Genomic DNA, 23,905 nt, shown 5'->3' with positions numbered 1-23,905 from the left:
ATTATTATAATTATATAAAATTCATTTATCAAAATGATTATGATTATTTTTAAAATGCTTTTTTTTATATAAATAAAATATATATTTAATCATTTCATTCAATTATTTATTTTATTCAATTCTAAATTATAAAAATTTGATTAAATGCATATAATGTAAATATGTATATTTCTTAGAATCTGAAGGCAAGTTGACCAATGAAGTTTTCTTACATTTTACAGAATTGACAGTAAACCATAAGCGTAATCACGCATAAAACTTCAAAAAATTTCGGAAGAATCGATATTGCTTCGTTCAATTAAATTACTAACTTTTCAATTATTTCATAATTGAATAAACAAATAATTTATTCAATTTCTAATTTTATCTAATTTTATAAAATATTTTTAAGAAAATAATGTTTAATTAAAAATTATAGAAGCTGTAAAAATAAAAAAAAATTATAAAAGAAATAAAATATATAATAATTCATTCAATACATTGTCTAATTGCTCAGCAAAATCGATTGAATCGAAGTGATGAACTCTATATTCGATTCTTTAATAATTACGCCAATGATACGCGTTCTTTCAGTTTGATCGGCATGGCTGCCACGGCATTCACGAACAGATCGCGTCGCGATGCACGTAGAGTCAGTACTCGGTTCATGAGCGGCGTTGTTTCGAAATCGGAAGGCTTAACAAGTGATCAATTTTAATTCGAAAATGCGCAAGATGTTTCTCTAAATTAAATTAGTGATTCGACTGATCAAATATAATTATGTTATTTTTTAACCCAGAGTCAGTGAAAAGTGATCGAGAAATCGATTGACAGGAGTATAATGTTATTTGCACCAACATGAAAGAAAGATCATGATAAACTTGGAGACAATATATACAATTCTAATACGATCGAGGCTTGAAATATTTCAAGCGTTTTTTTCACTTCAGTGATGATTTATTAGCATTTGGTATTTTCGTAATTAATATTTCACTGCGAACTGTGATCGCTCTAAAAACTTGTGCCGGTTAATTATCTGACTCGAGAGAAAGTCGACTGCTTTGCGTGTTCCGACCGGTTGATTCTACAACAAGTAGCAAAACTTTCGAGCTGGTGTTTTCGAATTGTGCATTAATCAACGTTGATTAAAATTGTGCGTGTAATATGTAGGTGAAGAAGTTTGTCAAAAATCTGTGCGAATTTGTGTTCGTTATCGAATGTATTCGAGAAATGTTTATATATAATTTGCAACTGTTTTTCAATATATCTAATGATAATTGATATCGAGTATGAAGAAATATTCAATAGATCGACAAAAAAAAAATAATAAATGTATCTATATGAATGATAGATGCATTTGCATGTATATGATTGACAGTGTAACAGTTCGATAGATGTCGACAGAACTGGCTATCAAAGTGTTTCGATTTATCGTGGCTCGGATCGATCCACGTATCAACGAGTCGAATGTGATTCTGTCGATATTTCATGTATCGTAGACCAATGTAGCGCAATGTTTGTCAGATTGATTATCGTTATTATGGCGCTGTGCCTATGGAATGGAGCCGGTAAGATATTTTTTTATTTTTTAATATATTTTTTTAATCGATACATGTATTATTCAATTAACAATTTTGTAAACAGTCGAAATTTTGTTTCTATTTTCTTGAAAAATAGAAATGGCAATGATAATTCAAAGTATTAAGAACATTCATTTAAAAGATCAATAATTCTTTATATATATATATTTTTAAAATAATTATTTATTTAATTTTGATTTAAATATGAAAGAAAATTTTAATGATGAACAATCATTTTAAATTTGAAAAACTTTTACCAATAATCTATGATATTTGTAGTTTTTCAACCACGATTTTATAGCCTGTACTTTCTAATATATCCCGGAGAAAGCGTCGAGAATACTTCTTCTGACGCATGCTTCAAATAATGCGAAATCAGAATGTAGAAGAATAAATTTAACGAACAAATGAATTGTTCACTATATAAATGAATCAATTCGACATTTCATATTTAATTTTAAATGAAATTAAACGTTTAAATATTTTTAAAATAATCTGTATCATAATAATAATAAAATTGAAAATTTTTTTTCGAATTAATTATGAAAATTTTTTCTTTCAAATTAATTATGAAAATATAGTTTTTACTTTTTTAAATAAATCTTAAATTACTTTCGTTACGCATTTTAAACAAGTTTAATAAACGGGACAATATGTATATTTAAGTCATATTCTATGAAATGCTGCCATATGCATCGGCAATAAATTTGTTACAGCTTTCAATCTATAATGGAGATTCTCACCTGTTGTTCAATGAAATATTACGGCCTGAAAAAGCATATTATAATGTATGTCATGAAATATAGAAAAATCGTGAAATAAATATGAATTGTCATTCTATAAAAAACAATAAAAAAATATGTGACAATATTTATGATATTTTAAAAAAACTTTTCAAAACTTGTTAAATTTAATCAAAATGAACAATTTTATAATATCAAAAAAACAATAAATATTATTAACATTTTTTCAGTTCATTTTAAAAAAAATTCAAGTTTTTTTTATGATTTTTTTTGAAAAAAGTATTCTATACTTTTAATTATTGATATTTTTGATTCAATTATTATAATTTTTATTATTTATTTTATTGTAAATATATTATAAATTTATAAATATATATTTTTAAATTACTTAAAAGAAAGAAAATATACTTTTGAAAATATTTGTGATGTATCCAGTCCAAAAAAAGGATAAAAAAATTTTTTTTCATCTTACAATAAATAAAAAATAAGATTTGTTTAACAGAAATAAATAATCTCAATGAAATTTTCGAAATAATTTTTTTTCATTTTTAAAACAATTTATTATATATAAAATAGAATATAATGTAGCAAATATAATAAATATAAAAAAAATTAAAAACAAAATAATAAATAAAAACATATATAATTTTTTATCATTCTATAAAATTACATCTTCGTCAAATACATAATATTACAACAAACGTATATTTGCATGTATTTAGTTTGCAAATTATTTATCATGGTTCACTTTCACATACATGTACGTATACGCATATTGCACCTACGCAACATTCTTCTCATATTTCATTAAGTTGCCGCCTTTAATATAATGAATTCTGTTCATTGCAACTGATTTAATATTGATGTCACGAAATAAAAAAAAATATCTCTCTTCTTTTCAAATACATAATTATACGGTTAAATAAAATAGAAAAGAGATTGTATAGCGAATTAATTTGAATACTCTGGTCGTGGAATTCAAATTTATGATTTACAGATTTAAATATGAATTTTCCAACTTCGACCAGCTGGAGGTAATGTCGGATTCACTTGTAAACGAGTCTATACCGTGATTTAATGAAGTAGCGATGAAGGGTACGAGTGAAAGTTACTTAAATCATTTTATCCGATCTATTCGAATTATCGTTTATTTTATCGATTTTTTTTTTTTTTCTATGTCGATATGTTAAATATAAAATTATAGAACGAAATAAAAATTTAGAAAAATAGGATTTACATTTATTTGAGAAATCAAAATACATTAAAAGAATGCTTATAGCGATGTTGATTACTGTAAAAAGTAACGGTGTTTACTTCGATTACAATAGAGCAACGGCATTTATACAAAGAATAAAGAAATGTGTCAAAGTTGTATAAATTAAGAATTATATGTGCTCTGTTCCATAACTAAAGTATTGAAGTTTATGAAAGTATGTAGTAGGTTTCTCATGAAACTATTTTTAACATCTCGTATCAAAGAAAGAAAATTTTTCTTTTGTTGTAGCGTAAATTCTTAAAAAAAAAAAAAAATTATTCTTCAAATAGCTTTGTTAACCAAAAGGCCCAGGAAGTTTCCAAATAGACTTAAATAGAAAGTCGTTGTCGCGACTCGAGAGACACCTGCACGTAGAATTCTTTTAACTAGCGATGGGATCAAGTTCATTGTGTGCCTATAAATAAATTTAAATCTAATGAAAAAAATCATTTTATAGGATTCATATAATAATAGTAAGATATAATAAAATATTTGATCTTTAATATTCATGAAATTTTTAAAAAGATATTTATAAAAGATTCGAGTATTTGAACGTACTTGCGATAGATATAGTGCCATTACTCTTTCGTAATCCACTCTTTTGAAGATTCTGACTCTTAAAAGTACTTACACTATTTATCATCGAAAAAAAAGTCAATTAACCGATAATCGATAATAATTGTGACACCAAGATGCACGACTTTACGAGTCTTTAAAGAATGCAGAAGAATGCGGCAGTTTTATCTGAAAAAAATTTCATTAACTCTTATTAATAAATAAACGAATATTTGTTTAATACTTGTATAATATTTGTTTTTATGATATAGATATTCTCGATGATTTTAGCAATCAAAAGTTTGAACATATTTCAAGAATTCATCATTGTATAACCTCAAAAATTCTATTATAAAAAATTTATTAACTGAAATTATTATTGAAATTATTATTATTATTGTATATAGAATTAATTTTTAATTAATAATAAAATTTGATATAGTTATAATTGATGATGGCAAATAATCAACTGCATATTCGTTTTCATAGCGGCTTCTTGTCAAAAGAAAATACCAATTGCTCCAGGTTATGCATTAGGAGAGTTTATTTCGCTTGCTTGCTCGTGTTCTTTCTCATCGTTTGTTTCGCATGCTTGCCAACCTTTTTTTATTGTTCTCTTCAGTTACACGTGCTTCCTGTTTAAGCACGCCTCCTCTTGGCATTTTTCCGTTCAACAGTTTGCGATCTGTAAATAAAACAAAGTTGTTGCGTCTATGTTCTTATGATTAGTATACCGTTTAGTAGATAATATTAATAATAAAAACAAATGAATTTTACGATAAAAATTTCATTAAGAATTTTAATGATAAATTATGACAATCAAAGTTTTTTTGTCTTAATAACCTAATAAATAGTAAGTGATCTAATCTATAACCTAACATAACCTATAAAATAAGATTCAATTAATTTCATTTACTGATTAAAAACTGAAAAAAACTTTTCAGCTATTGAAATTCATTTTAAATATTCATTAGATTTGTATTATTGTCGATAAATATTAGACAGAAAGGTGAAAAATATATTAATGTTCAAATATTTTTGCGACAATTTGTCTCGAAAAATATCGAGATTCTTCGACAAGGATTCGTATTTCGACCAAATCTTGTGCAGACGAGATATCGGTGAAGATTGGATACACAACTTCTTGTTTGGTGTCTGGCGACCCGATTATGCGACCGGCTGTTAAACGTTAATTCGTCTGGCGAGTGGTCGAGTCATTCGTCGTTTTATTTTGTCGCGCAGCCATTTTTCCGCTCGAATTCCTTGGTTGAGAAGGGATCACGATCGTGCTTTTGGTCGTCTCCGTTTGTTAAAGAAAACCGTTGCAGAAAAGTATGATGCAGAAAAAGTGCGGAAAAGTCGTTCTAGGAACGCATTCTTGCATTATCGATCAATCATGCGTTCATATTACGTATCAATCATGCATTCTTTTTGTTTAATGAACGTGCACTCGTTCAGTCAATGATACACAATGGATTGTGAAAATTTCTGAAGAGTTTCTCAAGATATTTGGGATTTTATTGGGAATGAAAGATGGATGTGTAACTTGTGGAATATATTATATGTATATATGTTATATTATATATATTATATATATATATATGTATTTTTATAGATACTTATCTTCTTCTTTTTTATCTTTTTTTTATTTATATATCTGTTTATCTAGAAGAAAGATTTAGATTAGATATATTTTTAAATGGGATTTTTAATATTTGAAAAATTTAATAACAACTTTTGATATTGGAAAATTAATCCATAATCCATAAATTAATTTATATTAGCTTTCAAAACAAAAATTTGTAATAATTAAAATGAAGATTGAATATTACATTATTATTAGTTAAAAGAATTTCTTCTTTTTTATCTTTTTTTTATTTATATGTCTGTTTATCTAGAAGAAAGATTTAGATTAGATATATTTTTAAATGTGATTTTTAATATTTGAAAAATTTAATAACAACTTTTGATATTGGAAAATTACCTTGATCCATAAATTAATGTATTAGCTTTCAAAACAAAAATTTGTAATAATTAAAATGAAGATTGAATATTACTTATTACATTATTATTAGTTAAAAGAAATTTACAGTTACTCCAGTGCAAAATATTTATAATTCAATAAAGATAACGGTATTTTTTTAAACCTGATTCATAATATTTCTTTATAATTATATCAATGATATGAAAACTAAGTAGAATTAGAGAATATGGATATTAAAATTATATTAAAAATAAATTTATTCTTCATATATACATATATATATATGCGTGGATTATAATTAAATGGTAATTATCTTGGAAATGTGTTACACGTTAAATACATAGCAATTGATTAGGAAGAATCGTTCTTGTGCCGACATTCGTGTCTCTGAGAAAATCTCGGCGTTGTGCGGTAATTCAGGCGCAGGTACTTGTTTCATAGAACAACCATTACTTAACCATTACAAACTTCTCGTGGCACTAATTGACTTCTATAAATTTAACGCATTTAATAATGAATTATATACATAAAATACATACCATTAATGCAATATAATGTAATATATATATATATATATATATACGTCACACAGAAAATAATTAATCGTATAATTAACATATATGAACAAATTATTTGTTACGACGCATTAATTAGAGAACAAAGTTAAATCTATTCATTCATATCTTTGTTATATAATTAATCAATGTGGCATTTTATTTTTATTTCGAGCATTGTTAAATTTTAATAATTATAAAGAATCTTATTATCCCATTTAAATTAATAGAAAAATATTTCATATGAAAATATTTCAATTTACAGTTTCATTAAATTTTACATTATTATTATTATATTTCATTAAATTTAAATCATAATATAAAAATAGAAAATGAAATTTTTGCCAAGCACAAAAAATATTGTTTATGCGTTATAAATTTCCAATTAATATGTAAAATAACAAACGAGATTCGTGTCGCCTTTAAAAAACGTGACACGAAGAAGAAAAAGTTCTTCGTGAAATTTTAACTCGTCTGCACTCACGAAACCGCGAAACGTATACTTATGCCTGAATATAATGTTACAAGTCGCATATGGCCAACATTAAGATTCGCTCAAGGCAATCCGATGAAAAAGATTTCAAGGTTTTTACACCGAACTTTTTTTTCTACACTCTTTTTCACTTAAAAATATTATTATCATCCCGAATACAAATGTCTTTCTTAATGTCACAATCCTCCTAATTATTTAAACAAGTATTAAATTATATATATATATATATATATATATATATATATATATATATATATATATATATGATAGCTAGTTTTAACAGAGAAATTTCTTTTTATTGAACGAATAACGTATAATTTATAATTATACACACACATATACATATATAAGATTTACTACACAGGATGTTTGTTTTATGGAATATCTTTTGATGAAAGAATGTCATGAAAAAAAAAGCTCTTATATAAAGCATTGTTTGACAAGATAAATTATATAACTTTAATAAGTTTGATGTACATGGAGGCCATATGGAAGACAATTATTTTTTAAATATAATTGAATCAACCAATGCAACTTTCCTATAAAAAACATATCATGCAAATAATCAAATAATCATTAGTTTAAAAGATATCTATAACTTATTAATAAATATAACGCTTGAAACCAATTTATGAATAAAATCGTTTAATTCAGAAACGAAAAAAAGGGGGAAATTTTGCGCCCAAAAGCCAGATACAGAATCTCTAAAGACGAATTTTCGGTGTTGCGTGTCGCCGTGCATGAAAGTGAAGCGTCATGCTAAGGAATATATTTAAGGACCGACGATGACCTCACCGAAGTGAAAGTTCTCCGTTTCTGTTCCCTACAGTCGGTTAAAACGAGCAAAAGGTAAAAAAGAGAGAGAGAGATCCCTCGGCCTCTTTCGAGCGCCCATAAGCCTCGCTGGACGTATCCGCTTCCGGAAGGCAACGCGTTCCTCATTGACGTCACGACCTTGGTCGAATACCACGAAATCGATGGGTTTCGAAAGATCGGCCTTCGATGAAGCGGATTTTCGAGTTTCGTTCGAAAGATTTTTCTCACCGTTCGGATGGATTGTGAAGCAATAATAACGACGATGGATTTTTACGTTGCAGGATGTTAAATTATAGTCTTTTTTTGGGGGGGGTTTGGATATTTGGTAAATCCCCAACTTTCTCTCTTCTCTGGGGATTTATTTTGTATAAACGCAGCTTCTTGATGCTCCTTTCGAATATTATTGTAATTTAGATTATTTCTTCACTTTCTATCTTAACTTCGAAATTTTAAATGTTGAATTTAAAATTTTTTTTTTTTGTTTTTAATTTTTTTAATTTTGTTACCTACAGTAGGTTACAGAATATTTTAAATTATTATTAATTCTAACAATAATTTTGAAATCTTCCAATCTGAATATAATTTTTCTGCTTAAATAATAAAAAAAAATTGAAGAAAATCAATATAAATATATGATATAAAATATCCAAGTTTAAAGTTATAAAATTAAATCTATATTAAGTTTCATGTTTAGAATTATTTTAAAATTATAAAAAAAATAAAAGATCTCTTAGCCATGGTTAAATTTGTAATTTTATCGTATTCCAAAAATTCATTCATCTTTTTGCGATGAAATTTCACGTAGAAATGAGAAACCGTCCGCGGTATATTTTTGTAGCGTTAGAGCGAAAGATGGAAACCGAATAGTTCACTTTCAGATCCTGTTGCGTCTCGCATTACTTAAAGTACGCAAGTACTCTAAGCAGATCTGTCCATTCTCCATGAATCATTGTTTTTTCATTCTAAAAGTTTCGTGTGTGTAATCGTTACGTGCGATACGATTAATCTAGTTTTTTTTTTCGAACAAATTTACTAGAAAGTATTACATTAGGGAGAAATTGTTTAAGAAACATTATACGTGGAAAGGTAGAAATCTAACTTTTTTTTCTTTCAAAATTTTTCTTCAACTACAACTTGATACGATTAATTTTGATGTATTTATTGTCTTTCGAGTTTCAGAAGAAGAGTTTTTAAAAAATTACATCTTAAATATTTTTATTTCTGATAAGAAGATAAAATTGATCGTCTACAAATAGACTGGAAAGATATATTTTCTGTGTCTGACGTTTAAAAAGTTTAAAAAAAAATTTATAACATTGAAGAGATTATTTATTTTCTAAACCTGTTTCGAATTTTTTTTTCTCGAAATTTCGATGAGAATCGGATAATTCATAGAGCGGAAGATTTATTGATAATTTATTGCGAAAGTATCATCAATGCTGAATCTTGAAAAATTTTTTTTTCAATTTTATTACACTGTATAATAGCGTTAAATTTTTAAACAATTATATAAATTCTTTTTTCGAGTGGTAAAAAATTACTACACTGTCTAAAATATGCTGGGATTATGCTGTACGGAAAGATTGAAAGAGCTCTCAGATATTTTAAGAGAGTAAAGACTCGAGTCTTGCCATCCAAGTGTACCCATCAAAGTCGAGAGCGTTTGACTTTCTATCCATTAACGAGAATTTCTGTCTATCTTGTGCTAAAACTATTGATAAATATAATTGCTGAATGCTTATAATTGAACACTGTCAAAGGATATATTTATTTCCTTACGAATAATTGGATGGAGATGTTATTTTTTTTCAAAAATCAACAAAATTTCTTTAATTATAATTTTATCAATCCTTCATTGATGTATGAATAATTTTTTTTTTCTTATTAAAAGACAATAGTTTTCCCAAATAAATACCAATGGAAAAATTATCCTCCTTTTTCAATGTTTTTACATTGTTAATTGACAGCCAATTAAAAATTATGTTGACCCTAAAACTGCATCTATTGAGGTTAATTAGTACTTGTTTTTTTTTTCTTTGACCTTCATAAGATAAAGTTGACCTTCATGTGACATTAACACGTTTATTTATCTTCATAACCAATTTTATCTGAAACAACTTTTCTTATCATCAACATGCAATATTCCTATTATCAAGTGACATATTCAAAGTGGTCAAGTTATTTTTGTTTAAGAATATAATTAGTTATATCATAGATTATAATTTACCATAGATTTACCACATATCTATAAATTCATATCTAAAAACTTTCCCTGAAGAGTTTCAAAAACTACTTTCACTAATTCTAACAGCAATAGATGTTTATCAAATCATATCAATCATAATATCACAAGATCCCCTACTCTTAATATCAATCTTCATCTTAAATTAATATATATATATATATATATATATATATATAAAATTAATTTTAATCTTTCATTATTAATAATTGCTCAACTTCATTTTTTTATCATAATTTTTATTACCAAAGATTATTCCTTTTATCCTTTAATTTTTACAACAAATATTATCCACTTGGACATTTATTTTTGAATGATTTTACAAATTTCATTCATCTTTATCATTTTCTGAATCTTGCTTCTGACAATAATATATATATATATATATATATATATATAGATTATCCAATTTCCAGAAACTATTTTCTTTTCTTTTTTTTGCCTTCTTTGTCTGTAATTAAATAAGTGGGACAGATTGACAGTCTCGTTAATGGTCCCGATTCGTACGCGACACCTGACTCGAGGGAAGAGTCGAGCAACAAGTAGATCCCTTGCATTTCCGACGCCGGTGAAAAACCCATGATTCGACGCAGGTCGTACTGACATGCGCAGTGGCAGCCCTGTCGTTTGGTCGCACTTTCATCGTCCCACTTTCTCCGTCTTGTTCCTTTGCTCGTTTGACCACACTCAAACTTGGCCAGGCTCAACCTTTACACTCCATTAATTTTTCTTTTTTTTTTTTTTTTGTTTATCGAGAAATTGGGACTCTTTCTTTAAGAAAAAAAAAAACAAAATTTTGAATTCTTTGAATATCGTTCGACATTAATTTTTATTTTTATTTTTATTTTTTTTTCCCCTATATTTTTCTTCTCTTTTTGGTTTATTGAGACGTCTTCCGTTGGAGATCCTGTAAATGTGAAGAAAAATAAAGAAACTAGCAGTTAATGAACACGAAGGTAATAAAACTGTATACATAAATTATTATACACGTATATGAGATGTATTCTCGGATTTATACTGTTGGAATATAAAATTTTCAAATTTTCAGAAAAAAGAACGAGTGAAAATTAGAAATATTTATTAATCTTTAAGTATAGTTTTTACTCGACAAATACTGTTCGTAAGAAAAATTTCTAAAATATTCTTCAGCAACGGTAAAGGAGGATATCGAAAATTTTTAATAGTATTATGTTTTATACCGATCATTAATGCCGGCCATTATTTCACGAGAATAACCGCGTAACTGTATTCTCACGGTGCAGTGACTTCAATACCGCTATAACACGCCGGTGCTCGAAATAAAGAAGCACCTTGTACACCACGATGTCGCGACTCGTGGCATTGTAATGCCGCGACCGCAATAACAGAAGCGGAATTTATGCTTATCGTTTATTTTGCCCACTCTTACGAATTCGCGGCCCGCGACAAAATCGTAACACGATTGTGCGATTCTCATTTTTTTTTTTTTTAAGACGAGTATTAAATGCAAATCATGTAAAATATTTAATCGTTGAAAAAAAAGGATATAAATATAGAATAGAATTTAAAAAATTTGCTCGATAATATATTTATAATATTTTTATCCTATAATATTTTTATCCTATAATTATTAAGTAATTATTCTTTTAAGTAAAAGAAGAAAAATCTTTTTTTCGATTTATGATCATATTTTTATACATAAATTTGAAATCATTTCAAAAATATTGGAAAGGATAGGAATATCAAATCGATGAATTAATATAGTTAAATATAATCGATTGTGGATCTTTTTTTAACACGAAAAAAAAAAAGAAAACTATCGAGATTGATTTATTATTGATAATTGAAGATTATTTTGTAAGATATTGTCACGAAAAATTTTGAGTCGATCATCTTTTGGAAATCTTGTTTAATAATTGGACTAAAATTCGGAAATTTCTTTGTGGTTTAAATAAAATTGTTAAACAGATTTTGCTATTATATTAATTCAGCAAAAATAGAAAATATAATATGTATACTGTAACTACCAAGAAACTAATTTCACAGTTAATTCAACTTAATATACCTATTCGCTATTCATTATGTATCATATTAGGTTATTTTTGTAACTATACTCATTCGTGGAAAATGGTAAAAAGCCAATATAATATATTAATATTCAAAATTATAAATTAACTTATAATATATTTTTGAAAAAATTTAAACCACCTTACACCTTGCGTTAATTTACCGTATTTCCAGGAAAAATTGCAAACCAAGTATTTTTAACATCAAAGAGGCTCGAATTTACAAAATCGATCAAACAAAATCGTAATATTGGAGAAAAGACGTAAGAAATCATTCCATAAAAGAATAAAAAAATAAAAACTTCAACTACAACATTAATTACCGTAAATTCGAATCGAGGCCTAATCTTTCACGCCTTAATTACAAAGATGGACTATACGAACTGTCCATTAGGAGTGTGTTTTCGCGATCCTCCGATAGAGTGGAAAACACGCGAACGAAGAAAGTCATCGGGCAGGCAACATCCATAAATTTTAATGACCCACGTTGCGGGCAAATTTGCCAGCCACGAATACGTGTTTTTCTGAATCCTTCGCGTCTGCCTTGCTTCACTCTAATTAAATGCCACCGTTTCCTGGCGTGTTTTTTTTTTTCTTATTCCTCTTGACTCTTATCGCGATTAGAAGATCGTAAGATTGATAATTGAGGAAGAAGCAAGAATTCTGCGCGAATAAATCGAAATGATGGTAAGGATGTTTTCTTTTTTACCAAATGTTTTCTACGAAATAGATTGAATTCTTTTTTTTTCTTTTTTATTCTTATCTTCTTATATTGCAATGTTGGTTCTAGCTTATTGATCGGGTTATTCGTCGATAAAATGTTTGCCGTTGAAAAGCGATTAATTTACCAGTTGTTCTAAATGAAATTTCCAAGAGATGATGAAAGTGAGTGATTGTTTCTCAAGATTTGTTGGATTTATTATTTTAAACTGGTTAGAAAATGGACGAATGTTTAAGTATTCATTTATTGTATCAACTTGTGATTATAAATAAGAAAATTATTTACACTATATATATATGTATCTATTATAACAGATATCCGTATAATTTCATAAAATATTACACGTTTCACGTTTAAACCAACATTATATTAATATCAATTAAATTCTAATGAAATTAGAATCTAAAATTTATCTTATGCAAAAGATTTTTTTTTTTCTTTTTATCATATTATTAACATCAACTCTGTTATTACGTTATTTAAATCGGGTTGGAATCCGACGAGAATGCACAGCTAACGTCTAGTGATATTGAAATCAAATCGAAATTGCGAAACATGGTGAAGGAAACAGGCTGATAATGAGGACTTTCTCTTGTTCGCACGAAAGCTCATTGGTATGCCTGTGCTGAACAAACGCTCGAGCGTTTGGAACGACGAACAGTGTGCTGTAACATTAGCGAATAATTACCGAGATCGTAAAATTTTCTTAGTTAACTAACGGAACTGTCTTATTCAGTTCTTCTTCTTCTTCCTGTGTACATTTTATTCAGGATATTATCGATATATTTGTAAGACAAATTGGAGGTCAAAAAGTTAGTAAAAAAAAAATGTCGGTTGAAGGTTAGTTATTTATAGGTTAGTTATAATTAAAATTTAATTTTTCAGCAAATTGGGATGGAATGTTGATATATTTATGGGATAATATTTGAAAATAGTATTTTAATTTTATGAATCAAAAGAAATATATATATATAAAAACATAATATGCAGAAATGCCAGTTGCTTAATAAGTAATTTCAATTTGCGTTAGGTTAGGTTGAAAATATAAATATATTTATAGACGATGGAATTCAATGTACACAGGATGGATTCGTGCATCTTTTAAATTAAAATAAATAATTTATATCTCTTAACCTCTTTTGTAATATGAAATGAATAAACTTTTGATAAAGTAATTATAACTACGCGATAGAAATGGCGCCAAATTTAAAAATTTTCCTAGAAATATTATTGTTTGATGAAAAATTATCTCGATCTTCTCAATCGAAACAAAAAAAAAAAAGAAAGATACACAATCTATTTGAATTTTATTTCTCTTAACCTCTTTTGTAACATATGAAATGAATAAAGAAGAAACGGAAGAAATTTTGATAAAGTAATTATAACTACGCGATAAAAATGGCGCCAAATTTAAAAATTTTCCAAGAAATATTACCGAATCGTTTGATGAAAAATTATCTCGATCTTTGAATTGCTGTAAACAAAAAAAAAAAAAAAAAAAAACATACACAATCCATTTTCACAATCTTGAATTTTATTTCTCTTAACCTCTTTTGTAACATATGAAATGAATAAACGGAAGAAACTTTGATAAAATAATTATAACTACGCGATAGAAATGGCGCCAAATTTAAAAATTTTCCAAGAAATATTACGGAATCGTTTGATGAAAAATTATCTCGATCTTTGAATCGCTGTAAACAAAAAAAAAAAAAAGTCATACACAATCCATTTTCACAATCTTGAATTTTATTTCTCTTAACCTCTTTTGTAACATATGAAATGAATAAACGGAAGAAACTTTGATAAAGTGATTATAACTATGCGATAGAAATGGCGCCAAATTTAAAAATTTTCCAAGAAATATCACCGAATCATTTGATGAAAAATTATCTCGATCTTTGAATCACTGTAAAAAAAAAAAAAAAATCATACACAATCCATTTTCACAATCTTGAATTTTATTTCTCTTAATCTCTTTTGTAACACATGAAATGAATAAACGGAAGAAACTTTGATAAAGTAATTATAACTACGCGATAGAAATGGCGCCAAATTTAAAAATTTTCCAAGAAATATCACCGAATAGTTTGATGAAAAATTATCTCGATCTTTGAATCACTGTAAAAAAAAAAATCACAACAATCCATTTTCACAATCTTGAATTTTATTTTTAATTTTTTTTTCTTTTAAAATTTCTAAAAAATTCATTTTTCAGATTCGCGAGAAATCGCATGATAAAAAATATTTTCACGATGAAATAATAAATATAAATACGTAGCGCATATAATGAAACTGTTATAGTGCGTGCATAGTTTCATTCAACGCGAATATAAATTAAAACGAACGAGGTAACTCGGTAGGCGACGTACGATCTATTATTTCAAACAGCTACCGTGTTTTCTCGGCTGAGAAGAACTGCCGATTGAGATCTCGAAATCGTAGATAAGAGTGGTAATACCGATACTCGGTGCAACGGTATCTTATACTAGCGAGAATTGAACCGGCACGACGAATGATCATACGTTATGATCGCCTGGTAACGCACGAACGACCTCTTACACGGAAGGTACAACAAATCGGACAATTTATGTGATCGACGTGGTAAAATTGAACTGATTGATATTATAAGTAATCGTTGAGACGATAATTTGGAGCAGTGAGATGATCGTCATTCGTGAAGATAGAAATAAATATAATATATTTGTAGAAAAATATTTTTGTTTTATAAGATGAATGATAAAATGGTAGGATACGTGTAAAAAAAATGTATACGTAGAAAGTAGTTGTCTAGAGAAGAATTTTATGTTTTTTTTATAGGTAATTCATTATTTCTGTAGAAAACAACTAGAAAACAAAATATTTGAAAAGGAAGAAGATAATAAATATATAATTAATGTAATATATAAATTTATTATTTTCCTTTTTTAAATTATAATATGGAATTTAATATCGTAAAATGTATATTAAATTATCTTAAATTATATATGGAAGCTGGTTGTTGCAGAGATTATATAGAAATTGTAAAACGAATAACGTGAAATATGGTATTATAGAATGAAATAAACGTAGAAAAATTATTTTTCTATTAAAATTCTCTGAGATTACATTGAAACAAGATATTAAAAGAATATTAAAAAATTTTGAGAGAAAAACAATCGTTTATTCTCCAATGATTCAGGATTGGATTAAATTAACAAGGAAAAAATTTTATTCGATATGGATGTAAGGTAAGGTATAAAGAATTCACGGAGTGAACGACTTGTATACGTTTGAGACGGGACGAGAGGATATATTTCAAAGACTTGGATCTCGTTATTTCGTATACTCACGAAAAGGAACGAAAAATCTGCAATCTCTGAATACAGCATGAAAGGTTACACTCTACTTGACGATATGAACTCAAAATCTAGGATAAGAATGCATATCAAGGCCGATCTCTCAAACCATCCGCGGCTCTCTCTCATTATCGTTCGGTAAATCCGAACTTAATTAGATCTCGAGCGGAAAATCGTTTCGTTTTGTGTACGAATTAATCGAATTCGATAATAAAAATAAAAAAAGAAAAGATTACACAAAATTCAGTTCAAAATCGAATCGTGGATAAAATAAATATTTGAGAATCGAGAATAGGAAGTTTATGATAGTTGCGATAATTTGTATTCCACGAAAAAACGATAAAACAGTTTTAATCGATAAGTCGGCCATTAATCGATAAAGTAGTTTTCTTTCGAAGGTAACATTAAATTTTTTTGTAAATCGTTACAATAAAGTAACATGCACGTGTATAATAACGATCGTTTAGATTCAATTAATTATTTTAATAATTTTAATTATATTTAGATTATATTTTATATTTTTTACTTTGAATTTTAATCGTTTCCATAGTTATTACATTACTTTATCAATGATAGAATAAAATTTTTCAACTTATAATATATATTAAATATTTGTTTACAATTCAAGTTACAATTATGCCCAACAATCGATGTGCAAACCGAGCGCGAATCAATCTTGGCAATTAATTTTCATTGTAGGAAGCCAATTCAGCGACAATACACCACCCGTGATGTGGATAGACCGAAATCTGGTGCTTCTTGATTCAGAGCCTGTAGGAAGCGTGGTGACTAGAGCCCGTGCCGAGGACAATGAACAGGATCAGCTAACCTATGGCTTGGAACCTCTTGGGCACAATTACAACGGAAACGAGAGTCCGCAACCCTCGCTTCCTTTCTTCATCGACAATAGCACGGGCATTATCTACGTTAATGAAACGCTCAAAGATAAAGTAAAGTGTACCTTCTAATTCCCTATCTCAATTAATTTCACGTTTAAATTAAAATCATTAACGGGAAATTTTCTTCTGAATAATAATTATTATTCGTTTATTCGCGAATTTCAATTTGTCGTGCGAAAAATGGATAGATGGAGAATTTTCTAATTCTTGGGGAATTTTTAATCTGGAAAAAAAATATCGTAAATATTTTAAATAACATTTTTAATAGATGCATTAAATAGAATATATCGTATAATGATATTTTTACGGTTAATTTCTATCATTATATAATTTATTCTAAAAAAGTAATAAGATTTCTTTACTCATTACTTATTAATTATAATTCTCGCTAGGCACTCGAGATGGCGATTCATACGCGAGTTGTCGTATACATATGCGAATAAAACACGTACAAATGAATTATCTCTAAGTACAATTATTTCAACTATACATTTTAATAATATCTATCGTTAAATTTATAAAAATAAAAAGAAACGGGGAATGTAAATAGTAGAGATCGCTTAAAGGTCAAGTTTATTTCTTCAAATGGAATTACCATTTACCATTAACCGTTCTTTATTGCATTCTATACGTCTGGGCTGGCATCAGATACGAAATACTGCGCATCATTGTGGCGCATTTAAACGAGCCGTTCGTCTGTACGTTAGACGAGGGCAAAGTACGCGTTTACGCGCTGTCATCTTTTTCCCTCCTTTCCTTCAGCTCGAGACGATAAGAACGTAACACGAGCTGCATACGGTCGCCTCGAGAATTGAACGATGTTTTTCTTGCTTCTTCTTTCCAGGGAGGGCAGAACCTGTTCCTTTATGTAACCGTCTCCGACGGTCAACTCATGACAAAGACCGAGGTCTACGTCACCATCAAGAACACTTCGGGTCCCAATGGAGGACACACCAGGTGAGTCCGAGGATAAAATTGCTCGCAAGATCGATGAACTGATTTTGATCTTCGCTCGAGAGAGATCGTTTACTGTGGAAATAATATAATTTATAAATTAAACGATATAAAATATTTCACGAATTTAACCTCAACATATTAATCTCAAGTTAGATAGAATAAATTATAGAATGATTTTTATAAGTAAATATTAAATACAATTCTTATTATCAAAAATATTAACTATTTATTTTTTTCAATAAACCATATATTTGCTATGGTATATCAAAATTGAAAATAAATAAAAATAGCTCATTATTTAAAAAAAAATGGAAGAACAGAATCAAAGAAATTTTGCTATGAAATGAAACGTGTTTAAAGATTTTTGTAAAAAGGTATACGTATACGATTATATATATTCGATGCGTTTCGAACCTCTTCTAATCCCTTTGAAAATCAACAGCCCCAATTTTCGTTGAAACAGTTTTTCGGTCGACCGAGCAGTGAATCTGCGGGACCCAGTCAACCTGCAAGAAAGTTTCGCCGATAAATCACGGTGAACAGTGCGTGACCTTTCCGAGGACCTCTCGGTGGAGGACCCCGTTCCATTATTTATGCTCCAGTTCGTCGATGATCAGATTCGTTTCGAGTGACAAACTCTGTTTGCCCCAATTTTTGATAAGCCGATTCGAATCGTATCTCGATCTCTTCTCAATTTTCGATCGTGCACTCCAAACTTTGAACGATCAAAAAACTTGTTTGATCAGTTCAAATTTTCAGGATCCAGATTTTCCTCTAATTTCTTTTATTATATCATCACTTAAAGTTAATTTTGGTCCAATTTTTTTACAATAATTCATTATTCTTTGCTATTTCAATATTTGAGAAAATTGATTTTTTTTTACAATCTTTCCAATTTTTAACTATTTTCCCAGAATTCTTTAAACCGTGATTCATGAATATAAATAATATAAATTTTTTATTGGTTTAATATTTCATTATCTTTTTAAAAAATTCTAAAATATTGTAATTTTTTATTTACTGACAAATTAATCTTTATAAGGATTTCTTTTAATGAAAATAAAAATTTAAAAAAAATTTAATAAATCGTTCTAATTTTCCCTTTTGTTCCAGGAGTCCGTTTCAGCACGGCTCTCCCGGCAGAATCCGGCCTCCGCTGTTGGGTTTGTCCAGCCTGCCCAACTATCCCAGGCCTTCGTTGCCTTATAAACCAGCGCCAGTACCAGTGCCGGCCAATATACCAAAAACGACGAAGCTGCAGCTGGAGGAGTCGAAGGAGGCCGAGGGTGATCCAGATCCAACCACCGCCACGGCCGCCGCCGGTGTCCCTCAACCGGCGACAGAGGAGAACGAGGTCGAGGGGCCGCCTCTCAGCTCGAAAATCTCACCTGCCGACGCAGCGCCTTCCCAAGATATTGCTATCACCTTGGTGCCGGTCACGGCTGTCTGCGTGCTCGTCGTGGGGCTGGGCATGGGTGTGTGGTCAATGAGGAACAAATTCTGCGGGAATCGAAAGTCTAAGGAAGACACGGTACGGAAGGATGGGATTAGTTGTAAAATCAATTGGAAAATATGGAAAAGATTTTTGAGCAGAGGTTTTGAATTCAGGGAATTTTAGATAAATTTGGAATATATGTTTGTTCAAATAATGTAAGTTGAGTATTGGTGTTCATAGTATTGTTTATTTAAAGTTACAAACTTCTTGATAGATTGTTAAGAATATTTAATAATTCTTATATAGTAAGTATGTTGAAGTCTTGTATTTTGTATATAAATACAGTTTTATATATATAGAGTAATGATATATTAAAAAGGATTATAAATATTCAAAATATTATAATATATGTTTTTATTCGTTGTTTTAAAATATTAAATGGAATTTTGAAATAATTATTTTTGTTTTATAATATAGAAAGAACAAGCTTCCGTGAGCGTGTCGAATATATCAGATGATCCATCGCTTGTCTTGAAAAGATGGCGAGGACCAAAAGCGTACAACAATCGATACGAGCCATGGGAAAAAGAGAATCAAGGCGCTCAGAATAAGCAAGAAGATAAATGGGAATTTCCACGGCATCGATTAAAGGTTGGTAATTAAAGCCGATGTAAAAAAAATTCATCTTTAAACAAATATGATAATTGTTCAATTTTATGTTCATTTTATCGTTTGAAATTTTTTAAAAGAATTATTCAAATTTAATTCTCTAATAAAGTTTCTTAAATGTAAATCAATTTTTTTTATGTATACAATTATCTTCATTTTCACTTTAATACATTTTGAATATTAAATGTAATGAAACTTTGAAAACTTTATTTTTTATATATTTTTTTAAAGGAAATAGTTAAAAAACATTTTCTCCTATATTCATGATTAAGAGAACATGATTTTATTAAATTTTTCCTCTTTATGTGTGATTAATATTCAAATTTAAATGTCTCTTTGGATAATCATAACATTTCTTTCTTTCTTTCTCTTCTTTTCTTTTTTTCATTTCAAAAAAAGTAATTAAACAAATTATTTCATTAAATAGGTTTTCAATATTCTTGGTGAAGGTTGCTTTGGTCAAGTATGGAAATGCGAAGCCTTAGATATTGATGGAAAATCAGGAGCAATTATAGTCGCTGTAAAGACATTAAAAGAAAACGCCACGGAAAGAGAACGACTAGATCTCGCTCAGGAATTACGAGTCATGAAAAATTTGGATCCTCATCCCAATGTAGTCAGATTATTGGGCTGCTGTACAGAACGTGAACCTATGTTCGTTATTTTAGAATATGTAAGTGGTGGAAAGCTTCAGAGCTTTCTGAGAGCATCTAGAGAAGAAAGAAACCACGGTGGACCTGGACTGACGTCTAGGGATTTAACTGGATTTGTTTATCAAGTATTACATATTATGTAATATAAAATCTTTTTTTTCAAACATTATTAAGATAGATATTTTTTTATAATTCACATTATCTATAATACAATAACAATAATCATTTTTAATCATAATTATGTATAATATAATTTTTAAGTATCTCTCAAATTTTATATAGAATCAATATAGTTTTTCATAATGAAAAAAAAAAATGCAGTAAATAATCTTAATTATTATTCAATTATACATCGGATATAAATGTAGATATTAATAAATTTTACATTTATTATTATTTACTTACATAATAATTTACATATCACAGATTGCCAAAGGCATGGAATATTTGGCTTCCAAAGGAATTATACATAGAGATCTAGCTGCACGGAACATATTGATCGACGAGAATCGTGCTTGTAAAGTTGCGGATTTCGGATTCGCTCGAGACGTGGCCGCTAATCAAATTTATGAAAGGAAGTCCGAAGGTCGGCTACCTATCAGATGGATGGCTCCTGAGAGTTTATACGACAACATCTTTTCTGTAAAATCGGATATATGGAGTTTTGGAGTATTAATATGGGAAATCGTGACGTTGGGCTCCACGCCTTATCCCGGCTTAGCTGCAGCAGAGGTAAGATCTTAGGGTCAGCAGAGTTTATTAATTTTAAAGTTGCCATCCTTTAAAAAAAAATTAAATGCAATCTTTTAAAATTAATTTTTCAGCATACACTCGTGATTATTCTTTCGTTTTAAAAATTGTTTAAATTAGCAAATTATCAAAACTCTTTAAAAAAATATATATATATATATAAAATTTTAAATAATTAATTTTAGATAGAATTGTTTCTTTAATTTTTTAATTTAGAATATTTTCAATATATTTATACATTTTTATTCTTTATAATTATAGATTTGAACAATAACAATAATAATAAACAAATTTAAAAGAGCTTTGTTAATTAAAAAATTTATATGCTTTCTTATTTTTACAAAGTTATAATTCTATAAATATTTAATTTTAAGTTTAATTAAATAAATGTAATTAATTAATAATTACAAAGTTTATGAGAAATTTTATTAAAGAATTAAATTTGAATAATGTAATTTAAAATGTTCTTGATTACTTTATTTCAATTAATTTTTATTATTATTTTATCTTCTATCTCATAAATTAAGTTATAAATCATCTTAATATTCAAAGAAAAGAGAGAAATATTTCTTATATTTATTATATATTTTATATTTAAATATTGGCAGTACATTATATAAAATTATTTTTGTAGGTAATGAGGAGGATCAAAGAGGGCTACAGACTAGACAGGCCAGAACATTGTAAAAGAGAACTTTATAACATTATGTATTATTGCTGGGACAAAGATCCAGCATGTAGGCCATCCTTTGGAGAACTCGTCAGCCTAACGGAAGGTCTTTTACTCGACGAAACCGATTATATTGAATTAGATAGGTTCCCGGACCATTCGTATTACAACGTGCTAAATCTCAGCGGAGAGAAATTGTAAATGATTGTATCTAAAATATAACATTAATATCATTGACTGATTATATGAATTTTTGATAATTAGGCTAATATGATTTTGGAGCACTGATATATGATGATTATGCAATAATTTCTTTGTTTTTCAATTTGTAAATATGCAGAATAATTTATATTAAAATATTATAGTTTATAAATATTTTAATTAAAATAGAATTATACGTCATTATATCAATTATTCAATCAGTGTTTTGAAAATCTTAAAATTTAAATATTTTAGAAATCTGTTTACCTGTTTACTGAGATTAAGTTCATCGACGATTTACCTGAATTACGCCAATTTGTATATATTAATAAATAAATGTGTGGAATAATAAATAATTTCACGCATTGAACGAGTTGTAAGTATTCTTATCTTGAAGAGATAAAGGCGTCATGAACTAGTCAGAGTTCAAATAAATTTTTCATTGTATATGTATTAATTAATATGTGAAAAAAAAAATATGTTGAAGAAATAATTATTCTGATAAAAAAAACTTTTTTATATATGCGAATTGTAAATATGTATTAAGTAAGATTTTTAATAAATTATTATGTAATTATTTTTTTGTAAAAATAAATCATTTTAATATGATTTATTTCTTTTGTTTCTATGAATACATCATTTTAAAATTTACCCATTTAGTTTATATTTAAAAAAACAATTGTTTATTTAAATAAACAATTCTTTGATCAAACTATATTGAAATTTATGACATTAATTAATTAAATTTATTACATTACATAATATATAAATATTTTTTATTTTTAATATTTTTATTTTTAATTTTTATTTTTTAATTTTCTTATTTTTTATTTTTATTATATTATTATATATTTTTAATTATATTGTCTTTCTTTTTAATTTATTAATATTCTTCTATTCAAAAATTATTAGCCTATTAATTATTACGATTATCGAAAAAACGACGATTATTTAAAAAATTATTAAATAGGAAAAAATTAGCAATTTTTTTAATATGTAATATGTTTGCCATTTTTTTATGATTTTATTTATAGCATAAATATCATAAATATAATATATGAATAGAAGAATAGAAAATAATTTTGTATTTCACTTCTGCTTTATTTTAATATAATGTATTTATGGATTGATTTGCATTGAAATGCATAAATTTTATATATATTTATAATTATTTATATATATTATTATATATTATTAAATAATTATATATTAAATACAGAATAATATACATATTTAAATACATATATATATAACCTATGATGTAGTTATGAATAACATAAAAATATATAGAATTCTATTAACATATTAAATACTTTTATTATAAAATAAAATATAATAAAATTAAAAAATAAAACAAGCACTTTAT

At 27.4% G+C, this 23,905-nt stretch overlaps 1 protein-coding gene and 2 long non-coding RNA genes across 3 annotated transcripts; 1 reads left to right on the top strand and 2 right to left on the bottom strand.

Annotated features, from left to right (window-relative positions):
* The first annotated feature begins 576 nt into the window (after positions 1 to 576).
* LOC409061 (tyrosine kinase receptor Cad96Ca) lies at positions 577 to 23,016 on the top strand. Its single transcript, XM_392586.7, has 8 exons — positions 577 to 1,547; positions 17,005 to 17,255; positions 18,049 to 18,161; positions 19,275 to 19,692; positions 20,074 to 20,247; positions 20,693 to 21,043; positions 21,345 to 21,650; positions 22,303 to 23,016. The coding sequence occupies exons 1-8, from the start codon at positions 1,493 to 1,495 to the stop codon at positions 22,537 to 22,539; spliced, it is 1,905 nt and encodes a 634-aa protein (XP_392586.4). The 5' UTR covers positions 577 to 1,492; the 3' UTR covers positions 22,540 to 23,016.
* LOC102655038 lies at positions 3,818 to 4,449 on the bottom strand. Its single transcript, XR_003305615.1, has 2 exons — positions 4,116 to 4,449; positions 3,818 to 3,972 (listed from the first exon to the last, which is right to left on the bottom strand). It is a non-coding gene; the product is annotated as an uncharacterized LOC102655038 (long non-coding RNA).
* On the bottom strand, positions 18,072 to 19,003 carry LOC113219085. Its single transcript, XR_003305616.1, has 2 exons — positions 18,548 to 19,003; positions 18,072 to 18,233 (listed from the first exon to the last, which is right to left on the bottom strand). It is a non-coding gene; the product is annotated as an uncharacterized LOC113219085 (long non-coding RNA).
* Positions 23,017 to 23,905: the final 889 nt, after the last annotated feature.

This window comes from Apis mellifera, linkage group LG11 (assembly GCF_003254395.2).
Source record: "Apis mellifera strain DH4 linkage group LG11, Amel_HAv3.1, whole genome shotgun sequence".
NCBI lineage: Eukaryota > Metazoa > Arthropoda > Insecta > Hymenoptera > Apidae > Apis > Apis mellifera.
This window is presented reverse-complemented; position numbering and strand designations above follow the sequence as displayed.

Coding starts and splice junctions, on each gene's coding strand:
- LOC409061 (XM_392586.7), top strand. CDS start 1,493: ATGTTTGTCAGATTGATTATCGTTATTATGGCGCTGTGCCTATGGAAT. Junction 1,548..17,004: donor GTGCCTATGGAATGGAGCCG/GTAAGATATTTT, acceptor TTTTCATTGTAG/GAAGCCAATTCAGCGACAAT. Junction 21,044..21,344: donor TAACTGGATTTGTTTATCAA/GTATTACATATT, acceptor TACATATCACAG/ATTGCCAAAGGCATGGAATA.